This window comes from Salvia hispanica, chromosome 2, assembly GCF_029641045.1.
Source record: "Salvia hispanica isolate PSC_SH4W2 chromosome 2, Shi_PSC_v1, whole genome shotgun sequence".
Classification (NCBI taxonomy): domain Eukaryota; kingdom Viridiplantae; phylum Streptophyta; class Magnoliopsida; order Lamiales; family Lamiaceae; genus Salvia; species Salvia hispanica.
Window position 1 is genome coordinate 26,900,719 of NC_142693.1, and position 26,256 is coordinate 26,926,974.

Consider the following 26,256-nt stretch of genomic DNA (forward strand, 5'->3'; position numbering starts at 1 on the left):
AAATCAATCTTGATAGGTATGCACTTCTTGCATTTAAATCCCTCGTCTATATATGGTTCGGAGTTACTTGTGACCAATTTTCAGTGGGGCAGTTGACTTGACTTTGAAAAAATGTTATTGGAGAAGGTTTCAGACATATTTGTTGGAATATCTTATTTTAATTTTGAGTAAAAGGGCATCTCCTAGTTTGCATATAAATAGGAACATGAAGCAGAGTAGATAGACAAAAGCACCAGCCATGAAAACAGCATACTTTTTTCTTGCATATCTTTCTCTCCTAACACTGTGTCTACGTCTGTGTCCTTCAAGAGCAGCCACAAGTGAAGTAGAGAGTTTGATGCGATGGAAATCCAGCCTATCATCTTGTTCTTCTCTCAAGTCTTGGTCCATCAACAACATCAGCAACCACTGCAGATGGATTGGCATTAGCTGCAATGGCGGGGTATCTGTCTCTGGGATTGATCTCCCCTTTGCAGGCCTTGCAGGGACATTGGAACTGTTCCATTTCACTGCATTGTTGAATCTCACCACTTTCAACCTCAGCGGGAATTATCTCAACGGCTCCATACCAGCTGCTCTCGGCAACCTCACAAGCCTCACACTGTTGGACCTCTCCCACAATATGTTTTCCGGCGCCATTCCACCAGAGATCGGCCGCTTGACAGAGCTTCGATACCTGAGCTTCTCCAAAAACCATATGGTTGGAGATATCCCATATCAGATTGGCAATCTGAGGGAGGTGCGCTTCTTGGATTTGGGCTTAAATCACTTTGAATCTCCTGACTGGTCTAGATTTCCCACATTCCCTTTCCTAACTCACCTTAATCTTGGTTTCAATAAACTCAACTTGGAATTCCCACATTTCATAACCACATGTCTCAACCTTACTTTCCTTGATTTGTCTCGAAACAACTTCACAGGCCAACTTCCTGAATCATTGTTCACCAATTTGGTCAAACTTGAATATCTTAACCTCACTAGCAATGGTTTCCAAGGCCCCCTCTCACCAACTATCACTAACCTCTCCAAGCTGAAGGATCTTCGCTTCGGCAACAACTTCTTCTCTGCCAACATTCTTGATTCAGTAAGCCTTATTCCAAGCCTGCAAATTCTGGAGCTGTACAATAATTCGTTCATAGGAGAAATTCCTCCTTCTATAGGCCTACTCACAAATCTCCGAACTCTAGACCTTCAAATGAACAGCTTCAATTCCTCCATTCCTCGAGAGCTCAGCCTGTGTAATAAGCTGACTTACTTAGATTTATCCAAGAATTCACTCTCGGGGCCATTGCCGCCATCCTTATCAAATCTGGGCAATTTATCTGTGTTGGGACTATCTAACAATAGCCTGACTGGTGAAATATTGACCTCTTTCATCACAAGTTGGAGAAAACTAATCTCGATACAGTTTCAAGACAATGAATTCAGTGGAGAACTTCCATCAGAAATTGGCATGCTCACAAACCTCGAATCTCTGTTTCTCTCTAATAACTCGTTTTCTGGCACCATCCCACCAGTGATAGGAAACCTACAAAAAATCATGTGGCTGGACCTTTCAGCCAATAACTTTTCAGGTGAAAACACTGCTTATATTCCTTGGCAATAATGGTTTCACAAGCAAGATATTAATAAGTCCTTTTTTAATGATAGTTTGCAACGATCATCAGTTTGAATTAAATACTACTAGTACTTTCCAAAAAAGAATGTAATGCATTACTCATAAATGTGCTATTAAAATGCTATGCATCTACGTTTTTTAAAGTATACGAATTTTTCTTATATCCTTATTTAACTTTAAAATAAATTGTTTATAGGTCCAATACCATCCACCATTGGAAATCTTACAAATCTGTGGTTCTTAGGCATCTCTTTCAACAAACTAAATGGTAAGCTCTCATCCTCCATTTGCAACTTGCCATCTCTTGAGTAATCTTGTTGGCCAAATACCACATTTTAATATCTACTCGTTTGCAAGATAGTCATACTAGTATGAAGTGACATTATATAAATATCGCATATAAGCCTAATACTGTCATTTCTAAAATGTTTTGTTATAGTGATTCCGTACATGCCTGCTAGAAAACGAATTTTGTTCCTGGGGATATTACCATATATGAGTTTGAAGGTCCCAAACTTGTACCATCTACAATTGAGAATCTGTACTTATGAGTTATGGCTATAGTATATATGTCCCAACAAATTAAATGGTGCTTTTATCTAAAATATGGAGTATTAGTTTAGTTCACAACATGATATGCATGTACAATTAGATGTAAAGAAATTTGATTTATATCCTTCTTATATTTCAAATAAACGGTTTGAAGGTCCAATACCATCCACCATTGGGAATCTTACAAATCTGATGATCTTATTTCTCTCTTCCAGCAAATTATACGGTGAGCTCTCATCCCCTATCTAGCATGGGTTTTAATAAATACTCCCTTCGTCTCATAAATTTTGTCACACTTTGACCAGGCACTTGTTTTAAGAAATGTAACGAAAATCGATTCAAAAAAGTTAGTGGAATATGGATCTTACTTTTATAGTCTTCTCTACATTCTCTCTATAACTTTACTATTTCTCCACTTTAACGATTTATTATATCATTTTTACAAAACGAGTGCAAAAAAGCAAATATGGCACTTAATGCGGGATGGAGGTAGTATTAGTTTTAAATCAAATGTGAGTGGAATGAGTCAGTGGTATGTGGGGTCTATTATGAATCGAGACACGTATTTTACAAATAGGCCAAAATGGAAATATGGGCCTTCTAATGGTATGTGGGGTCTAAAGCATATAAGAAACATATTGTTACGATGAGTAAAAGGCCATGAATATGTATTTTCGGTTTGAATAAATTTGATTTATATCCTTCTTATATTTCAAATAAATGGTTTGAAGGTCCAATACCATCCACCATTGGGAATCTTACAAATCTTGAGTACTTATATCTCTCTTCCAACAAATTAAATGGTGAGCTCCCATCCTCCATCTGCAAGTTGTCATACCTTCGTTTTCTTCTTCTCTCGAATAATACTTTGGAAGGAAGAATGCCACAGTGCTTCGGGAACTTCAGCAGATCATTGACCATCTTTCACCTAAACGAAAATCTATTTAGTGGCCTCATACCATCTACCTTTTCTAATAATTGTAGTCTTACGTCCATCAATTTGGGTAATAACAAATTCAGCGGACGATTACCTAAATCCTTAGTCAATTGCCGAAGTCTAAGGGGTCTCGAAATTGGAAATAATAGAATACAAGATGAATTTCCCTTTTGGATGGAAGGCCTACGCCAGCTTCGAGTGCTAGTGTTGAGGTCTAACAAGTTTAGTGGTAACATTTCGCTTCCTTCACGAACCAAGTTTCCATTTCCTAGGTTGCAAGTTTTTGATGTATCCCATAATGATTTTGTGGGCCCTCTACCTCAAAGATATTTCAACAATTTAAAAGCAATGATTGAGCCAGTAGCAATTGAAGATGATGAGTTCCGATATATCGTGGAGATGACGCTCAGCTTGAAAGGCCAGGATCGATTAATTAAGAGAATATTGGAAACCTTCACAACAATTGACTTATCCTCCAATAGATTCACTGGGAATATTCCACCTTGTATAGGAAATCTTAAGATTCTCAAATACTTGAATTTGTCCCACAATACCCTCATGGGACATATACCTTCGTCTCTTGGAAACTTAAGTGAAATCGAATCGTTGGACTTCTCAACAAATAAATTGGATGGTGAAATTCCAAATGAATTGACAAGGTTGACATTTCTTGCGAAATTAAACCTTTCAATAAACAATCTTGTTGGGAAAATACCGCGATCTAATCAGTTCTCCACATTTGAGAATGATTCATACGTGGGAAACTTGGGATTGTGTGGACTTCCGTTGATAAGAAAATGCAAAGAGGATGATGGGAAATCGATACAGCCTGCTGAAGAAGTAGATGATGAAAATGAATTTATAGATGGATTTGGTTGGCGATGTGTTGTGATGGGATATGGAAGTGGATTTATAGTTGGAATTGGAATTGGTTATATGATTATAAGAAGTGGAAGGCCAAGATGGTTAGTGGAATTCTTTTTCGGGGTTGGTTATAAATATAAGACGAAGAAGAAACGCAACCGGGCTGCACCAACATGCATGGGAACTTGATTTGAAGCCAAAGAGAATTGTGTGATGTCTTGTGTTTGATTTGGAACTACTGCTTCTGTTTGAGTTGTGTTTTCTATTTATTTTTACCTTTGTAATTGCTACTTCTCGATTTGCTTAGTATCTTTAATAAATTTTGTGAAGTATTGCTAAATTGTGTTCTTTATTTGAAAAAAATAATCTATCCTACAAAAAAAATTGATGGGTAAAATTATGGAAAGTTTTAGAATGTATTCTCCTCATTTAAAACCAGTTGTCACGTATTTCCATTTTGATCCATTTACGAAAATTAGTTAGACCTCCATAAGTTTGTTTCTTTTTCTAACAAGGTGGATTTAATTTTATATCAATAATACATCTGCCATTTTTTTCTCTAGCCTCTCTGTTAGGAGATAGGAGATAGGCATGGGTTAAAATGGTCCAAGCCAGTAAATAATTTGGGCCCAGCCTAATTCAGGTTAGCCCATAACGTGGGCCTTTTATGGACCTACGGTAGTGGTCGAACTGGGCTGTGTTTGGTGGGCTACATGTTGGTTTTGTATAGTCATAATTATCTTGAGATTTTTCTCATTAATATATATTACTACTAATATTTTAAGTTTACCTTCAAATGTATAATGAAAAAAGAGAAATTACATACTATATATCTTGCGTAAATACTATTCTTAAGCATCGTTCTCATCTAGTCAATTTTGCTATTATAGTTTTCTTTTCTTTTTTCATTTTATCTATTTAATTTAATTCTAATATATTAAAATTAGAGTTTTTATTTTATCTATTTAGTTTGGTTCTAACACTATACAAGTTTTCATCGACACCATACTTGAACACCGTTGTTGAATGGTCTAGGTCAGCATTATTTTTTTCATTTTCCATTTAGTTTGATTTACTAGTATATTAAAAATTAGCATTTCCGCTTTATTCAATTAGTTTGACCAATACCTATGCATTATTCTACACTTTCATGTGGAACTAGTGTGGAATTGATTTCTTATCTTTAAATTAAATGGATGAAACGAAAAAACATTGCTAACATGGATTGGACAAGAATTTTGGTCACATAACGTATATACCATAATGTTTTTCCGATGATTACTTCAACTTACGGATAAATTATTTTTGAGTTTAGTAATTGTTGGTCCACTTATAAGGGAGTGATCTCATACCATTTTATCCTATTCACAACACCTTAGGGAATATTAAATGTTGAATTTTGCAAATATTAAATCTTTTTAAAAATTGAAAAATATTTATATTTTAAACAGTCGTTGGACAAAGAAACACAAAAAGCGTCAATACTGTCTCAGTTGAGTCTCTACGAGCTTCGCGATTCTTGGCTTAGCTCGTACCTCTCTTCTTGAATTGCTCTGGTGACGGAGGAAGTCTTTGGTTCGTTTGAATGTGTTAGCAGTTTGAATGTGCTAGCAGTTGTGAAATTATCCCTCCATCCCCTATTAATTGACGGATCAAAACATATATGATAAGTCCCACTTTTGACTTTTTCAACTCATTTTTTTTTAAATTTCTTAAAACTCGTGCCGAAACCAAAGTGGACAATTATTAGGTGACGGAGGAAGTAAGATTTGTGAGAAATGCATCCCACAAAACCAAGTTTTGTGATCTAACAAGTTTGGTGGAATTATTTTTTGGCGTTGGACATATAAATATAACAAACGGAAGAGATGCAAGAGAGCTACACCCACACGTAGGTGAACTTGATTCAAACACATAAAAGTATTGTTTTAGTTGTGTTTTCTATTTGTTTGTGATACGCCTCAACAACAAGAGGAAGTCCAAAGCACGCCTACGGAGGAAGCGCCCGACGAAAGAGATCATGAAGCGGATGGAGAAGTGACGACTTCGCCGGAGACGCAGGATGCTACAGCGCCTGTAACATCCCGAATTCCCGAACCCTAATTTTAGAGCCCTAAAATTTATTATTGATTACGTGGAGTCGTGAATGCATTTTTTGCATGTGATGCTATGGCCGAGTCGAGTCTAGGGTTTTGCGTTGGAAGTTTGAAAAGTCAAACTTGTTGACTATATGATGTGGCATGTGATTTATTAAATTATGTGGTAAATTATTTGTTTAAGGGTGAGTGAGAGTATTATAGAAAATTTCCATAAAATACTTGCCACCCAATTCTTGTAATTTTCGACCCCCTTGGCCTTTTGGAGGAGGAATTCTATTTTTTCCGGATTTAATTTAATTCTTGGGATATTTATCCAAATTAAATTCAAGACCCAATTATTCCTTATTTTAAAGAGGAGAAATCGAGCCCCCTTTGTTTCTTGGTGATTTTCGAAAATCACCTATTGTGGGAAGGAAAGAATTATTTTAATTTAGTTAATCCCTTATTTGATTTCCTTCCATATCTAGAATTTAAATATTCTACCAAATCTTTCCATACCTCAAGAGATCTTGCCTTATCTTATTTTAGCCAATATTAAAAATCCATGTCTTATTTAAAAGGCATAGGGAACGCATATTTCAATCCCTAGTTGGGAGGATTCTTATTTTTATTTTGCTCCGTGATATTTTATTCTACTCCGTAAAATATACCAAAACAAAATCTTGGCTAATGAAGAGCCATATATTTCGAAATTTTCATGCTTGATAACCTAGTCTATTTTTGTTAATTCTTCTTCCCTACTTCACAATAATTATTTATTTAATAGTGGAGAATAAAATCTTACCAAATATTCTATTCTATTTACCTAAAGATCTTATTGAGCACTATAAATAAGAGGAACCCCTAACCCGAGCCCCATAATTTTCGCCTCCCTCCCTTCTTCACTCTCTCCAAATTTTCTTCTTCCATTCTCCATTATTTTATCATTCTTTCGAAGAAGAATTGAAGTTTGATCCAAGAATTTCGAAGAACCAAGCCTAATACTTAATTTCTACCGTTCGTTTTTCTCATAAGGTATTTTTGTAATTATCTTCTTCGTTCTACTTGATTCCTCTTCTCTCTAACCGATTAATCGGTATTCTTGAACCCTCATGCATCTTGTTTGAGTGAAAGTGGGATAAAAAGGGATATGGGAATATGTGTACATGTGTGTGTGGTGTGTGTGTGTGTGTGTGTGTGTGTGTGTGCGTGTCGTGTGTGTGCGTGTTGCGTTTTTGTGGTGTGTGTGTGTTTGATGGATAAATACTCTTGTGTGACATATGTTGATGTTAGATCTAGATTTAAGATGCGAATGGAACTTATATGATGAACATAATCTTAGCTTGGTAATTATAAGATAAATCGATGGGAAAAGAGAAAGTGTAGAGACATGCATGAGTTAGGAGTTTGTGTTGAATCTGATTTGTGATATGTGCCTATGTGATTAAAAAGGTGAAACCTCAGTTGCGAAGCCGGATAACAAAGGAAAGAACATACTTGAAACCTAAGCAGTCGAGGTGGGCTTTACTCTTAAACTCTTTTATGTGCAAAATTACGAACATGGGGAAATAAGGGTGGTTTAACTGTTATGCCATGCCTATGTCTGTTTTATTGTGATATTTTGCGCCTGATGCCTAGCTTGTGAGTTCGCTCCATTGGGCTATCGGGCTATGGATATGTTTATACGAATTCGGGTCTGAGTACGTGCCGCAAACCCTACCAGGCTGTGTACACGAGGGGATCGGGAGCCGTCCTTGCTAGTCGGCCAGTCTCGTGGGCGAAAAGTGTGGCCACACTTTCGTCGCACTATGGAAAGATTGTGATTTATGAATTGATGAGAAAATGGGGAGTTGTTTGATTGGTTAATCTATCTTAAATATTTTTGTGATACTCGTGAAATTCTCTTTAAACTGCTTAAAACTCGAGTTCACTTGGTAAGGGTGGCATAACTTATAAAATGTTTTGGCAACGAGTTCACTAAGTATTTCAAAATACTCAGCCCTGCATGTGTTTTCCTTATGTGCAGGTTGAACGATGATGAGCGGTGGCGGGTGTTTAGCATGTTAACTTATTAAGATGGATGTCTTTGAACTTCAAGCGTAGTTGTGTCTTCATACATAGCTATGTTTTCTCTTGGTCGTTTTCCGCTGAATTCGTTTTGAAACACTTCAGTATCTTTGACCATTTTGCACTCTCCTTTCGGTTTAGAGGCTTTAGACTATCTTGTGGTTTTTATCTCGGAACTATGTCATACTCTGGAAATTTTTGAACGTCATTTATTATACCTTCCTTTTCCTTATTCAAGTTTCTAGGTGAAGTTGTTGTTTTAAATACTCTGGTAGTTCCTTCAAATCTTTTGGTCAACACTCTTTAAATGAAACCCTATCCTTTGTTCATTTCTTCAAGTCCGTTTGGTAGCAGTTGCCACATTTATTGTACCCTAGGAAAGCGAGCTGTTACAGTTGGTATCAGAGCCTCAGTTTCTTTCCGCTCTGGACCCAAGAGTCTTCTCAAAATAAGTTGTTCTCGTAGTCTTTTGTTAATGAACTGAATATGGAAGGCTCAACACCGCAACTCGTCTCGTTCAACCACAAAGAAAGAGGTACAGAATATTTCTATGATTGAAACTTTATGCTCTTGGAAATTTAGGTGAAAAGTGTTATTTTTGTGAAAAACATGCCAAATGTGTTGGAAATATTATGAATGAGAAGCGATGCTTCCCGAATGACGATATGTCGAATGTGTATGAGGACTTGTGAAAATTGTGAAATGCGAATGTGATTACGTGAGATTTTGTTGAAATATTGCGATGCTTGGACTTGGACTTTTGAACCTAGTATGCCTTAGCTATACGATCACAGCGCTTGTACCAACAATAGAAACGTGGAATGACTAGTATAAGGCTTTTAGTGTACATGGAACTCGACGAATCGTGAGAGGAAACGCGCGAATAGCTGCCTTAGGAACGCGAACGTCTGACGATATTATCTTCGTACCGCCATCTTTTGCTTTTACGAATACCTATCCTTTCTCGCAGCACCACTTGGAACCATACACTTGTTATTCTTTTCACCCTTTGTGACGGTGCTGACTTGTTCCTTTTCCCCTCTATGTAGATGGTCCAACCCTATCACGCCCTTATGCGTCGCCGTTACGCCAAGAATAGGAACTTTCCTGTAGAACGTTATAGAGAGCTGGAATGGGACGAACAGCAGTTCCTCCTGAACTTCGTCACCGATTTCTACGATCATTCGCTGGACGCCTACGCGTATGGAACTACCCATCACGAGGGAATCATGCGACTTATCCATATGCTACCTTCCCCTTGGAGCGAGTGGACCGCTCAAGCCTCAGTATCCTACACCTGGTTTAGCCCACCCAAATATACGCCTCGAGGAGACTTCGTCGGCCTTATGGGAGTCTTACTTCCGGCCATGTCCGCAGCCGTTGACGGACCTCCACTCCATCCGCCAACGCAAAGGTACTCGCCAGGAGCAGCGCGTCGAATGAAGTATCGCGATGATGAGGAGCCACACGTTGCCTGCGTTCCCCGTAGAAGGACCCTTAGGATGCGCGTTTCGGCCCCTCGAAGGATCATAAGAGAGGCCGAAGAGATGCTTACCTCGATTCCTTCGCCCCTAAGCGACGAGGAGGAAGACGAGGAGATGGGACCGTTCGAGAAGGGAGAGAGTTCGAACGTGGAGAGTGTCGGAGAATCTGAAGAACCCAAAGAGGATGAGGGCGGAGTTGATTAGTGACCAGATAGTGATTTTTGTTTTCTTCTCCCCATGTTTTGAGAATTCTAAGACCTTTGTTTACTTTACCTTTTCTCTCGCATTTTGCTTTACACCTTTTCATTCGATGTACTAAGACCTTTTGACCACGTTTTGAAAATTAATGGGGAATTTGCACCTTCTTATTATCTTGTCTTGCTATGAGCTACTTCTACTTTTGTCTACCTTATTGCGTAGATATACCTGCCCGCCCATATTCTTCTTCCAAGCATCTTTCATATTGATTGGGCGACCTTATTTCGCTTTTCTTGCGTAGCAGTTTTTCTTACAATGCTATCATGTGGTCTTTCCTTGGACCCTAAGTTCTTCTCGGGGCGTTTTGAATAACCGTGAGCCCTTGTCTTTTTAAGCACCTTGGTTGACTCACAATTTGCGAGTGATGTTCCTTATTTCTTTTCCTATATCGAGTCATGACTCACTTGGCTTGAAATTTGTGTTTGCCCTCGTAACTTTGGACTTCTTGCTTGAGTAGTATTCTTCAAATTCATAAGAACGATATTTGATTTTATGAGCTTCCGTCATTGAACTTCATTTCTAAAGTTGTTTGTAGTTATGACCTTCAGTATGATCACATCTTCCAGACCTGTTTTTCTTCAAAGGATGGAATATTCTTCTTGGAACTTTGGTTCACCCCTTATTTTGTAACCATGTTTGTGGCAAGCTCTTTCTAGCAGAAGTGAAATTCTTTTTAGCTCGGTTTCACTACATATATTGTTTCACACACAATGAATTTTCTTTCTTCAGCACCAAGTTAAGGCTACATGTTTTCTTCTTCCTTAACGGTTCTGAAAAGTCCCAATCACTTCGAGTTGCCCTCAACAAAAGCGTTGAACCATTATCAGTGCTACTTCATGACATTTGTCTATATTTCTAAATTTCTAACGCGACTGATTGTTTTAGGCCTTGACATGTTTGATCAATAACCGCTGTCCGAATTTTTTTTTTTTTTGCAAATTTTGATCGGGCAGTCTGGTATGGAATTTGAGATTTCTAAAGCTTTTATTCACTTTACCATCTTGCTTTCGTATCTGCGTTACTCCTTTTCGTCCGTTGTACTGAGACCCCTTTGAGACCACATTTTGAAATCCTATGGGGAATTCACACCTTTTATTTTATCTTGCACTGAGCCACTTCTACTCTTTTCTACCTTATTGCGTGAACCTACTTGTCCGTTCTATTTTCTTCCAAGTACCTTTCATCTTATTGTGCAACTGCCCTATGTCTTTTCTTGCGCAACTGCCTTCCTCACAACGCTACTGTGTGATCATTCCTCGATACCCCTATTGTTGTTTTGTTTGACACGGGTGCATCTCTTTCTTTCGTATATGAGTTGTGTGTGCATACCTTAAGCTTGCCTTCTAGAAAGTCTGAACATAGGATGATGGTGTCCTCACCAGTAGGAGGGATAGTAGAGATTTCCCGATTTTGCTCGAACGTAGAAATCGTATTAGGAGAACTTAAGTTAGTTGCTCACGATCTGCGAGTTATGGCAATGAGAGATGTCGACGTAATCCTAGGAATAGACTGGTTAACCGCGAACTTTGCGAAGATTCGCTGTAAGGAGAGGCTGATAACCCTACAAGCTCCGGGTACGGAACCCATCGTGTACCACGAAATCTCGATAAACCGGCGAACCGCCATAATCTCCACGTTACAAGCCACAACCATGTTGAAGAAAGGACGCCCAACCTACCTTGTCTATCTCCACGGAGAAGAGAAGGAGGAAATGAGGCTCGAAGACGTCGCTGTCGTACGAGATTTTCCAAACGTTTTTCCCCAGGTGTTACCTGGACCGCCGCCGGATAGGCAGTTAGAATTTACGATCGACCTTGAACCTGGAGCCGCACCCGTATCCTAGGCACCGTACCAAATGGCTCCTAAGGAATTGGAGGAACTAAAGATACAGCTACAAGAGCTCATGGACTTAGGTTTCGTTAGGCCCAGTGTTTCGCCATGGGGCTTACCGGTGCTCTTTGTTAAGAAGAAAGACGGGTCAATGAGAATGTGTATCGACTATAGAGAGTTGAACAAATTGACCCTCAAGAACAAGTACCCACTGCCAAGGATAGACGACCTGTTCGATCAACTCCGAGGAGCCGGAGTGTTTTCTAAGATGGATCTGAAGTCCGGATACCACCAGCTGAAAGTGCGAAAGGAGGATATACCTAAGACCGCATTCCGTACCAGATATGGTCACTATGAGTTCGTCGTGATGCCGTTTGGACTGACCAATGCCCCAGCCGTGTTTATGGACTTGATGAACCGAGTTTTCCACCCATACCTAGATACGTTCGTCTTAGTGTTCATAGATGATATCTTAGTCTACTCGAAGGACGAGAAGGAGCACGTTGAGCACCTACGAATCGCGCTGGAGACGTTAAGGACGGAAAAGTTGTACGCCAAATTCAGCAAGTGTGAATTCTGGCTAAAGGAAATCAACTTTTTAGGCCACATTGTGTCGGCAGAAGGAATCCGAGTGGACCCCGCCAAGGTTGAGGCGGTGCAACAATGGAAGTCGCCATCGACCCCGAACGAGATTCGGAGTTTTCTGGGTTTGGCAGGATACTACCGAAGGTTCATAGAAGGGTTCTCCAAAATAGCGAGACCGATGACCCAACAACTCAAGAAAGGAATCAAGGTGAACTGGACACCGGAGTGTGAAGCGAGTTTCCAACTCTTGAAGGAAAAGTTGACAACCGCCTCAGTGTTAGCTGTGCCAGAGCTTGGAACGAACTACGTAGTTTACACCGACGCTTCGTATGTCGAATTAGGATGCGTGTTGATGTAGAACAACAAGGTGATCGCCTACGCGTCACGACAATTAAAACCGCACGAGTTGAACTACCCCACCCACGATTTAGAGTTAGCCGCAGTAGTGCATGCTCTAAATATTTGTAGGCACCATCTCTACGGAGTTAGGTGTGAAATCTTTACGGATCATAAGAGTTTGAAGTACTTTTTCGAGCAGAAGGATCTGAACATGCGACAACGGAGATGGCTCGAGCTAGTGAAGGACTACGATTGTGGCATCAACTATCACCCTGGCAAGGCAAACGTAGTGGCAGATGCTTTAAGCCGTAGAGACCATTCGCAACTCGCTACTTTTCTGACAGAAGAGGAAAGCTTAGTACGTGAGTTGAGTAAGTTGCGAATAGAAGTAGTAGGGACACCCGAAACCGTAGAGGGCTGAATCGCCGCGTTAGTAGGAGAACCTGATCTAAGGACGAGGATCGTTGCAGCACAACGGATAGATGTGAGATTGGAGGAGATTCGAGTCGAAGTACGAACCGGTGAATCCGGAAATTTTAGCGAGGCTTCCGGCAACACTCTCACCTTTGAAGGGAGACTGTGCGTGCCGAACGACGAGGGACTTAGGAACGAGATCATGAGCGAAGCCCACGAAACCCCATACACTGCTCACCCCGGGAGCACAAAGATGTACCAGGATCTGAAGAAGTCCTTTTGGTGGAACGGCATGAAGAAGGACATCGCAGCTTTTGTGGAGCGCTGCTTAGCCTGCCAACAGGTGAAAGCCTTACACCAACGACCGTACAGGAAGCTACAACCGCTTGAGATACCCGAGTGGAAATGGGAGCACGTCGCCATGGACTTCGTGACGGCGTTGCCAAGGACCCTAAAAGGGAACACCGCGATCTGGGTGATCATAGACCGACTTACCAAGAGTGCGCATTTCATACCTATCCCCGTAACCCATGGATCGGATAGGCTAGCTCTGATCAACATTCAAGAGATCGTATGATTACATGGAGTCCCAGTGACGATTACGTCTGATCGTGACCCGAAGTTTACCAAATATTCTATTCTATTTACCTAAAGATCTTATTGAGCACTATAAATAAGAGGAACCCCTAACCCTAGCCCCATAATTTTCGCCTCCCTCCCTTCTTCACTCTCTCCAAATTTTCTTCTTCCATTCTCCATTATTTTTTCATTCTTTTGAGAAGAATTGAAGTTTGATCCAAGAATTTCAAAGAACCAAGCCTAATACTTAATTTCTACCGTTCGTTTTTCTCATAAGGTATTTTTATAATTATCTTCTTCGTTCTACTTGATTCCTCTTCTCTCTAACCGATTAATCGGTATTCTTGAATCCTCATGCATCTTATTTGAGTGAAAGTGGGATAAAAAGGGATATGGGAATATGTGTACATGTGTGTGTGGTGTGTGTGTGTGTGTCTGCGTGTCGTGTGTGTGCGTGTTGCGTGTTTGTGGTGTGTGTGTTTGATGGCTAAATACTCTTGTGTGACATATGTTGATGTTAGATCTAGATTTAAGATGCGAATGGAACTTATATGATGAACATAATCTTAGCTTGGTAATTATAAGATAAATCGATGGGAAAAGAGAAAGTGTAGAGACATGCATGAGTTAGGAGTTTGTGTTGAATCTGATTTGTGATATGTGCCTATGTGATTAAAAAGGTGAAACCTCAGTTGCGAAGCCGGATAACAAAGGAAAGAACATACTTGAAACCTAAGCAGTCGAGGTGGGCTTTACTCTTAAACTCTTTTATGTGCAAAATTACGAACGTGGGGAAATAAGGGTGGTTTAACTGTTATGCCATGCCTATGTCTGTTTTATTGTGATATTTTGCGCCTGATGCCTAACTTGTGAGTTCGCTCCATTGGGCTATCGGGCTATGGATATGTTTATACGAATTCGGTTCTGAGTACGTGCCGCAAACCCTACCAGGCTGTGTACACGAGGGGATCGGAAGCCGTCCTTGCTAGTCGGCCGGTCTCGTGGGCGAAAAGTGTGGCCACACTTTCGTCGCACTATGGAAAGATTGTGATTTATGAATTGATGAGAAAATGGGGAGTTGTTTGATTGGTCAATCTATCTTAAATATTTTTGTGATACTCGTGAAATTCTCTTTAAACTGCTTAAAACTCGAGTTCACTTGGTAAGGGTGGCATAACTTATAAAATGTTTTGGCAACGAGTTCACTGAGTATTTCAAAATACTCAGCCCTGCATGTGTTTTCCTTATGTGCAGGTTGAACGATGATGAGCGGTGGCGGGTGTTTAGCATGTTAACTAATTAAGATGGATGGCTTTGAACTTCAAGCGTAGTTGTATCTTCATACATAGCTGCGTTTTCTCTTGGTCGTTTTCCGCTGAATTCGTTTTGAAACACTTCAGTATCTTTGACCATTTTGCACTCTCCTTTCGGTTTAGAGGCTTTAGACTATCTTGTGGTTTTTATCTCGGAACTATGTCATACTCTGGAAATTTTTTAACGTCATTTATTATACCTTCCTTTTTCTTATTCAAGTTTCTAGGTGAAGTTGTTGTTTTAAATACTCTGATAGTTCCTTCAAATCTTTTGGTCAACACTCTTTAAATGAAACCCTATCCTTTGTTCATTTCTTCGAGTCCGTTTGGTAGCAGTTGCCGCATTTATTGTACCCTAGGAAAGCGGGCTGTTACTGCGCCGGTGCAGGCGTCCATTGCGAAGACGAAACCGAAGAGGAACGCACGTCAACTGAATAGATTCGGTGACTACGTTCCCAAGTAGAGACACGTATTTTTTTATAGCTATTTTTATTTCTTTGGAGTCTTTTATTTATTTTGAGTATTTAGTTATTTTATTTCCTTTTCGAGTCGAGCGTAATTATAAGCTCTGTTTCGGGTTTTCTTTGTTGATTTTTTCCGAGATGGTTAGGATTAGGTCGAATCTACCCTAGGATCCTTAGATATATAAATAGGCCAATTGTCAAACATGGAATTCATTGAATAAGAATTATAATTTTTTGCCCAATACTTGCACGTAAGAAACTGCAAACCCTAGACTAACCGCTGCCCGACGGAGAAGATCTCCGCGCACAGCCGTTATCTACCAACCGCCGACCCTACGCAAGGCGCTGGAAGATTTGTTTGGTCGCCGCGCGTCGCCGACGACCCCAGTTAAGGATGAAAACCTTAACAGTTTGTTACTACTTTTAATTGCTAGTTATGTGGTCGTACTCGATTTCAAATTTAGAGTTTGTTATATGTAAAGTCTTAACCTAAAACTTGTTCTGTATTTCAAAAATATTAATCTGTCCTGCAGAAAAGTTGATAAGGAGTATAATTTATTAAAGTTTAGAATGTATAGCCGTCACCTGATCTAAATTTGAGATGAAATATTCTTATAAAATTGATGAACTTGTCTGATTAAACCAGCGGCATGGCAACCATATTTGTAATTAGTTAACTTTATATGCCTCTGTTTTTATGAAGTGCTTAGCATTCTGTTAATATGAAGATTGCATTTTTTCTGTTGGGGTTCTGTTTTATGCAACCATTTAACTAAGTGTACTTGTATTTTTATGACGTTTTAGAAGGCTGTATACTTGTTGAATGGATGTCTCTATGAAATTGTTTGTAGAACTTGTCTCTGAGTTTCTTAATTGTGGCCGGTGGATTTCATTAGTCAATCAATGCTGAGTTTCTTTTGTTTTGTTGATTGGTGTTTGCTGATGTTGTCAATGACTTTCCTTTTCTTTTCTCGGTTTGGTAGTTTTTGAGTCGTAATATTAATATCTTGTGGGAAATGCATCCAAGATTTGAATTGACCTCGGCTAATCCGGACTCTGCTTTTGATGGTAACTTCCAGAATGGGCAAAGGGGTTATTTTGCCTCCTCTTTGGATCGGTCGACAAGTTTCAGAGATGGAATCGAGGGAAGAAACTTTTCTTCTGGGAAGGCGAATTCTAGAGGGGTTTCAGGAGAATCGAGGGAAGAAACTCACTCGATTAACTCATAGATTTCGACAAGTTTCAGGAGATGCAAGTACATGGGGTTGTTAGGATAAATGAGGGCTGTTAAGGTAACTAAACCTTCTAAAAATGATGGTGTTTGAGATATATGAATAGAGCTCAAAATTAAAAAGAGTGTCTTTTTTTTCTCAGATTATGATAGGTTTTTTAAATTTCTGGAATCTGTTTGGTTTCCTAGTTTTCTGACCTAATATGCTATATTTATAAATTATAAACAATATCTAAACTTGACAAAAGCCAAATAAAAAGAACTTTCACTAACATAATTTATACTGTTCTTTCATTTTGCACAGGCCCAAAAGTAAAAGCCCAATATTAAAACCCCAAGATGGGTTTCACCAATGTAATCTTAGCCCATTTACATACAAACATTCTTTCATCATACTTCTCTATATGAATTTCCCTAATGTATTGGTCTTCCTAATAAAATAAAAATATAATTCACAGACAGATCGATGAGACTTCAAACCAAAGACCTCTAGCCACTAGTTATAAATAAAACAAGTGCGTGTAACATTTCATACATAACATATATATGTGGTCCTAAACTCCTAATATAAATATCAGATACTAAATAAATCTCAAACTTGACACTATGTATATAAACAACCTATAGTCAAATTATATATTAATAAAAGAGGTTGAAAATAGTTAATTACATAGAAAAAAATATAGAGAAGTTTTAATCCCATTGTTGTTGAAATATATATTTTTACATATCTTTATCAATTTCAACGTCGTTAAATATAATTAGCATTAGTACTACAAACTGGGTATAAGGTAAACTTGCAGTGTTTTTAATAAGAAATGGACCTTTATTTGGGCCTCTAATATATGAATTCGATTTTTGTTGAATGATATGTGATCTCTTCACTGAATCAGTTAGAGCACTTGACATGGGCTTGCGATAGAGACTGATGGAACCGGCAGCGGAAGCGGTGTTACGTGGATTATCATAATTTAATGATTATTAATCATACCAATAAATCAGATAATAATCGGATCTATTTAGAAGATTATTTAGAAAAAATCTATTCGCGTAATTCTCACATGTATCATGCTCATAACTTGAATTAATCATGCTTTAAGAATATTGAAACCTAAAACATGCTTTTCTACGGAGCAGAAAATTACCTAATTAACTCTCCAAAGAATTGAAGATAGCTAGCTGCTTCTCCACGTGACGCTTTGAATACTAGACCACAAATCTTCTCTCTGGTTCCCGAACTGTACTCCAATATCAGTGTGGGCTGATCTTACTAGAATACTAGGACTTAAATAAAGAAGACATAAGAAATCCTTTTGGAAAAATGTGAAGAATTCGAAATCTCCTTCAGCTGGGGATTTTCGAAATTTTCAAAAAATTTAGGAAATAAAATTGTGATTTTTCTGTCTCCTTTATTCTCCTATTTATATTAAGTTCATTTTGGGCCCAAACAGGGATCTATAGAAGGTTTTGGATATGGGCTCATCCAATTTACTTTTTTTCTAATTAAATTGAATACACAATTTAATATAAGTTATAATTGAAATATTACGAGCAGCCACTTTAGAAGTAATATTGAACTCTCCCCATCTAAATCCGAAATTACAAGTAGTCCGGGATTTCGTTTAACTTTCATTTCCCGCGCTTAAGATAAAAATATCCATTAATTAATTAATATCTGCTATGGACTTAATTAATTAACTTCTTTTTAATTCTAAAAGTGGACTTAGCATGAAACGCTTATTTATTATTCATAGAGTAATCAAACTTCAACTAGCTAGGTTCCGAATAATAAAACCTTGTTTCACGCTCCTCTTGAGGACATTATCAAACGAGACTCAACTCGCGCACGATTCAATATAATAGCAATCCTAGCACCGCTAGATATTGATCACCACTACCCAATATATCAGGATCATTGGGTTACGAAAAACCCGCACCATTTGATAAGTCAAAGTAATGCATAATCAATACCGTATGCTCAATGCTAACCTACATTGATTAAGAAACAAATATTTATCAAGACCTCGCCTTTCAGTAGATAGCCTAAGGACAAGTCTTGTTGTTAGATCCGTTCAGTGCTATACCACACCAATGTCATCTTATTTCAGTAAGGCTTAGAAATATGCGGACTGACATTGCAACCTTTCTCGATGGATAGTCAAATTCCAACTAGGTTGTGAAATTCATCTTTTTCTTTGTTTAGAACTGACCGTGTTTCCTTAAAGTGGACGACGCCCACAACCGGTCTACTAAAACAAAGACTTAGACTTTGTTAAGTTAACTTATACATTTAAACATGCATTAACATCCATTAAATGTAAAACATAACAACATTATGACAAAAATAATCTGTTTTATTCATTGAAAAAAAAAAAGAGTTTTACAGTATTCAATCACTCGAAACGTGATTTCTAGTATACAAACTCTAACAGGAGACCAATGGGCTAACAAGACAAACCGTGCCCGCTAGCAAGTAAAGTAGTACATGTGAGAATTCTTAATCCAAGTTTTTCTTATATATTCTAATTTATACTCCCTCCGTCCACCAAAATTTGTTCCATTTTTTTCATTTCCGTCAGTCCCCCAAAATTTGTCCCATTTCACTTTTACCATTTTTGGTAGTGGACCCCATATTCCACTAACTCATTCCTACTCACATTTTATTATAAAACTAATATATAAAAGTAGGACCCACAATCCACTAACTTTTTCAACTCATTTTCCATTATATTTCTTAAAACTCGGGCCCGGTCAAATCGAGACGAAACTAATATATAAAAGTAGGACCCACAATCCACTAACTTTTTTAACTCACTTTCCATTATATTTCTTAAACCCGTGCCCGGTCAAACCGAGACAAATTTTCGTGGATGGAGGGAGTAATTCTAATTATTAACTTTTGACTAATATATTATTAATTTATTATATAATTGGTTAATAATTACTTAAGAAAATTAAGAATCATAATAATAGTTACTACAAAAATAATAATAATTGTTTATTATCATTTATTAATATTGTTTTATCAATTATAAACCGGGACTTTTATTCGCATACGGACCATAATAGAAAAATGGGACTCCTATTCGCGCACGTAGGGAGAAGAAAGTTATGTCTATAGAGAAATAGAGAATACAATTAGACTTATCTCATTGGCCTATTTGTTTAGTAAGATTATGACCTAAAAAAATAATACTATGACTCTTGACCTTGAAATGTTTATTCGTATTTGTTGGACTTTTTATATAACAGGATAAGTAATTAAAATTCAAAGTGGTGCAACTTTCAAGAATTCTTATTCCCTAAGTTTTATTGAATCTTTATTATTGTTATTATTATTATTATTTAATAATAACTTCAATAAATTTTAATATAAGTTTTAAAATATGGACAATACCTAATTATAATAATGATAACTATGATAATAAATAACCATAATAATAAGAATATTATTAATATTAATTTGACCCTCTACGTATATGACTGTAAAAAAATAATAGATATTGAAAATAAATAGAAAATGACATTAAAAAGAATTATTTGACTATAGTCCATGGAGATAAGATCAAGTTACCTGTCAACTTATTTGCATCAATGTACAACGTTTGAAGCTTGGTCAAGTTCCCAAGTTCCCTTGGCACTATTCCATCAAATTTGTTGTTGTACAAAGAAAGATACTCGAGCTGCGAACACTGCTCCAAACTCGATGGTAAATTCCCATACATCTTGTTGTAAGAAATACGAAGAATCTTGAGTCGATCAAGATTGTGTATGCACATATCAAGAGGTAGACTACTAGACAAACTATTATTCCTCAAACTCAAGACTTCTAAATTTGACATGTTAAAGATAGACACGGGAAGAGGACCATGAAAAGAATTGTCGCTCATGTCTAAAGAAACGAGAGAAGAAATATTTCCGATTTCTAGTGGGATGGTTCCAACAAGATCCATGTTCGATATGTTCAACTGAGTCACCCTATTAAGGAGAAAATCACAAGTAGGAGAAAATTACAAGTAACTCCGATCCAACTACAGACACTGGCTTTAGTGCTCCAATTTTTTGTCGATATAGTTTGTGGATCGGAAATGATTTGAGATTTTAAGGCAAGAAGTGCAGACGACAAGAGTAGTGTTGATATCGGTGGCTAAGCTATAATACATCAAATAGTGAACAGACGACAAGAGTAGAGTAAGGAGGAGAAAATGAGAAGATTTTTCCATTTTTGACTTGATTTCAACTGTAGTATTTTTGTGATTGAGCTACGATGTATATACATGTATGTGTGTAGGATATTTATTTTAAGGAGATTGTAACAAATATGAAAGCATTAGGTAAAGTCAAAGCCATGAATTAACGTGCTATCTATCTGATAATTGATGACGCCGCGGCGGCTTCATAATTGATTACACTTGTAGAATTATTTATTAACTCAATGAAAGTGATCTCAATTTCTAAAATATGTATCCACCAATTATTATGTTTTTTTACTTTTTCATGAACAATCTCATCAGATTTTGTCAAAGATTGAAATGTAAGAGATTGAATTAAATAGATACCACTAGACTTGGTTACCACCTTCTCTAAAATACGACGATTCCTAGCGTTTAAGTCAAACAATATGAATGTTGATATCTTTTATATTTTTACGATAACTGAAGTGACATTTAACAAGTTGACAGAATATTTAAACACGCAAAAGCGATGTAAATTTTTTTTTCTCATTTTATTATATGCACTAAACCCTATATGCAAGGAATATGAGATACGAAATCAGAGCACTATCGTGACACCATAGTTAAAATGACAACCTAGGCTAGCAATCTGTGATACATAGGGAAGCAATATGCGGTATATAGGCAAACAACCTGGCATATGATTCTAAGCTATATGTGATACGAAATCAAAGATAATCAAGCAATCTACGATACATAGGCAAGCATGCTAAGATTGAATCTACACCTAAATCTAAGGGTTCTTCACATTGGTGGTACATTTTCATTTTAAAAGTGGTTATCATCTTAATATAATCCTTCATAGATCTCTATAATTTATTTTTAGTTTTGTTGATTTCCATTATCTAAATAAAACTCTCATCATGTAAAATTTATTGCGCTTACTGTTTGCCGAAATACCCAACAAAAAATTGTGTGGTGAGAAGAGCTCTAAATGTTTGATTAAATCCCACACGATGTCATGACCGGGAAGTTGTATTTAAGGAATAAGAAATATCCCATTTCTTGATGCCAAATATCCCACATAGATCTTAATATTTTATTTTTAAATTTTGTTGATTTCCATTATCTAAATAATACTCATGGTATATTGCTCTTCAACTGGTTGCCGAAATACCCAACAAAAAATTGCTCTAAATGTTTGATTAAATCTCACATGATTACGTGACCGGAAAGTTGTATTTCGGGAATAAGAAATATCCACATGATGCCAGATTCTCTAGTATCTTTCTACAGACAAGTTAGTTTCTATTTTATACAAAATGTGAACAGGTACAAGGTATTTCGTATTTTCGTTGGGGACAATACGTCGAGTGGTTACCGTGCTAACTCGCATAGAAGCATGGGAGGGAAACCACACATCTGCTACTTCTGTTCGACAAAGTGTCCAACACTCTGCATGTGCGCCCGTTGTGAACAGATCCAAGGAATTCAGTGAAGCAATAGATCGAACAGGTTGAGGTCATTCCTTCAGTTAGTGTTTTTTGAAAATATTATATCGAAAATTGAATTAGATATTGTGTAGGAATATTGATTTTATAACAATATAAAGTCATTCCATATTACCGGCGTCTAAGTCAGATTCTGTGGGAGCTCCGTTCGGTTTACAGAAATCCCATGAGGTTATTCCTTGCTATCTCAAATTTCACATTTTGCTTCAATTATCAATGAAAAAATTCAATGTTGTGTGTGGAAGAATGTGTTTCAGGAATTTTTATAGCTTGGTTTTGATTTTTTGTAAAAATCATAAACATTGACTTGTGTTTCAGATTTCCGACAATTGATAACTCCAGGAATATAGTGTCGACCGCCATTCACGCAAGCATTGCAAATCCCACACACGATCAAAGTTCGTGATTTTTATAACCCAGTTTTAAGTTGATGGGAAAATCCAGAGTCCCGCCTTAGTTTATGATATTAGCTCCTAGTATCCCTATACTATATTTTACTCCCTCCATTCATGATTTAAGAGCTCTTTTGACTCGGCACGAGTTTTAAGAAATTACTCTCTCCGTGTCATTCAAGATGACCACCTTCAATGCAAAGAGGATGGGAAATTGATGCAGCCTGCAGAGGAAGAAGATGGTGAATATGAGTTCATATTCATAGATGGATTTGGTTGGCGAAGTGTTGTAATGTGATATGGAAGTGGATTCGTAGTTGGGATTGGAATTGGTTACATGATTATTAGAAATGGAAGGCCAATATGGTTAGTGTCATTCTTTTTTGGCATTGGATATAAATATAAGACGAAGAAGAGACGCAACAGAGCTACACCAACACGTAGGGGAACTTGATTGAAGACCAAAGAGATAATTGTGTGCTTTTCTAGTGTTTAATTTGGAACTCTTGCTTGTGTTGTGTCGATTTTCTTTTTAACTTTTTCTTCATTTTTGTGTGTTTAAGTTGTGTTCACTATTTCGTTATACATTTCTAAATTTATGCAAATATCATGATATTCCGTTAGATCGAGTCGTGTAGCAAAAGTTATGGCCTTATGTTTAGAATACAAACTTGGCTCATTTATATTTTTCCATGACCACTCTAATTTTCGAAAATCCCCAAAATATTAGTATCAGGTAATTTGGCCCCAAATAAAATAATTTTCCCAGTGGGAGTATTTTCTTAACCAAATATTTTTCAATACCCAAAATAATTAATGACTTGAACCGACAAGTCAAAAAGGTTAGGACACCACTCGCTTCACAACACAATTTTGAAAAATTTTCACCACTTGAGTTAGAAAAAGATTCCTCTTCTAAAAAGTAGCCAGTTTATTTTATTTAGCCCCAATCACACTCCAAGAAAGTTAATACATCAGATCATTAATAAATATTATTTTTTAATTCGGTACACATTTAAGAAATGCAATGAAGGGTTTAGGAAATGCAATGAAGTGAGTATAAACAATAAATTGATATTTTCGCTCCTTGAACGGAGACTGTATTAGTAATATTTTGCTAATTCGTTGCAATAATCAAACTCACGGTTAAAATGCAGAATATTAATTAAAAATGACTATACATATTCTATTTTCTACGAGTATTTTGTTGCAGCAAATAATCTCACGGTATATGGGCTGAAGATTAATTTAAAAACACTAAGTCAAAAGTTTCGCTAATTTTCAAATAATAAGACTAAACAACATGTGGCTGGTTTCAGTCAGTGGCAGATCTAGACTTTTTGAATTGAGGGTACGAACATAATAGTACTAAAAAAGGAAGAAAAAAAACTATATCTAAAATCTTTAAATATATAAACTATATACTATGTAAAATGGAAAGTTTCACTAAACAAGACTTGTTAATAGTCTTTGTACCTTCTGCCTTAGCCCCAATCACACTCCACAATTAAGTTTGATTGCAGAACCTTGACTCATTTTTACAATGGGACTTGACTGGGAAAATATAATATGGTTACACTATTACTTAACTGAAACAACCCAAAGACTTAATAAAACTGGCCCAAGAACTTTTATTTCCAGCCTAACTAATTAAAATCCCAGCCCATCTTATTCCTCCAATTTAATTAGTAGCCCAAAAAGAGCCCAAAGTGATATGAAAAAAAGAGGCCTAACTCAAAAAATCAAAAGAAAAAAAAAAGTCCAACAAAAAAGTACTCCCTTCCTTCAATATCGGTACTCGCTCGCTCCTCTCTCTTTCTCTTTCTCTCTCTCTCCCACCCTTCACCACCGAAACCACTCCGATTGAATGAAAATGATTTAAATTTTTTTAAATATCCTTATTTTTGTCTTTTTTTAACGTATTAAAATATGTTTATGTATATTTTTGCGCCGCCTATGTAGAATTTCTGGCTACATCCCTCCCGCTCCCAACGAAAAAATATTAAATTGCCCAATGCAGTCCAACTAATATTTGGTGTTATTCCAAATATAAATTTCAAGATTAATCCTCAGATTTAAATACGTTGATTATTACTTACTCCCTCCGTCCACGAAAATTCGTCCCAATTTGACCGGACACGGGTTTTAAGAAATGTAATTGAAAGTGAGTTGAAAAAGTTAGTGGATTGTGGGTCCTACTTTTATATATTAGTTTTATAATAAAATGTGAGTAGGAATGAGTTAGTGGAATATGAGGTTTACTACCAAAAATGGTAAAAGTGAAATGGGACAAATTTTGGTGGACGGACAGAAATGGAAAAATGGGACAAATTTTCGTGGACAGAGGGATGTATATTACTCCCTCCGTCCCATAAAAGTTGAGACAAAACTTTTGGGCACGGAGATTAAGAATTTATATTAAATAAATAGGAGAGATGAAAAAAGTAGGAAAGATAAGAGAGAGTAAAGTAGATGGAATAAAATAAGAGTGATTAGATGTTTTGTCTTTAGCTAAAAAAGGAAATGACTCAATTTTGTTGGGACGGACTAAAAATGAATACGACTCAACTTTTATGGGACGGAGGGAGTACTTTAATTAATTTCCACAAGAAGCAATTATTTCTCTGAACAAAAAAATCACACTACACAAGTATGACTATTTTATCAACGTACGCACTTCCCTTCGCTCAATCAACAATAATTAGTCCCTTGGTGTTACGCCAAGTACTACAATAATTCATCATCACATCCACTTGATTACTTACACAAGGTTCGTATTTCGCTAGGTTCATAAAGAACTAAAATAACTCATCGTGCTCCACAAATATTGTGCAAATCTCAAAATATTTAATTACTTGCTTCGCGAGAAAGTAAATATTATTTTCAGAAAATTCCTTTAACTGATCACCATATCGCGTTCATAAAAAGTTTTAATATCCAAAAATTGCAGATGTTACAGTATAGGACCAAAAAATTTGTTTAGGCAAATGTACGCGACCAATTTTGAACTTTAGTCTATTTGTTATTATAAAGTTATTTTCCATGTAGCTTATCACCTAATGCCTTCTCAAAATGAACGATAAATGGTTTATTCTAAATATAAATGTAATATAGTAATAATATATTAGACCTCATGTGATCTGAACATAAACACTAAATGGTTTCAATAAAGTATTTGTAGTATTAGACCTCATGTGATCTTAATATAAATGTAATATAGGAATAAATCACAAATTTGAATCATTGTTTGTAAACAACTTTTAGTCATATCGCCAATAAAAAAGCTTGACTATTACATGGAAAAGAATATGTGATTCACATTTATGTTTCCCATTCAATCATTTCTCTTCAAAAAGTTGTTTTCCTCTTATCATCTTCTAACCATTCAACACGCCAAACTCTGCCGTGTTTATTAATCGTAACTTTTTATTTTTGTTTATTGTTTTTACTCTTTATTGCTGCTGAAATATAATATTTTAATTTTGTGTAAAAGGGCATCTCATAGTTTGCATATAAATAGGCAAATAAAGTAGAATAGATAGACAAAAAACATCAGCCATGAAAA

General features: G+C 36.9%; 1 protein-coding gene across 2 annotated transcripts; it reads left to right on the forward strand.

Moving 5' to 3' along the window:
* Positions 1-290: 290 nt before the first annotated feature.
* On the forward strand, positions 291-4,311 carry LOC125199430 (uncharacterized). 2 transcript variants are annotated; one of them, XM_048097436.2, is made up of 4 exons: positions 291-1,574; positions 1,815-1,886; positions 2,325-2,396; positions 2,902-4,311. In XM_048097436.2, exons 1-4 carry the CDS (start codon positions 338-340, stop codon positions 4,158-4,160), a joined length of 2,640 nt encoding a protein of 879 aa, XP_047953393.2. In that variant the 5' UTR covers positions 291-337; the 3' UTR covers positions 4,161-4,311. The 2 variants fall into 2 exon arrangements, with proteins under 2 accessions (XP_047953393.2, XP_088920572.1); XM_089064446.1 differs by lacking the exon at positions 2,325-2,396.
* Positions 4,312-26,256: the final 21,945 nt, after the last annotated feature.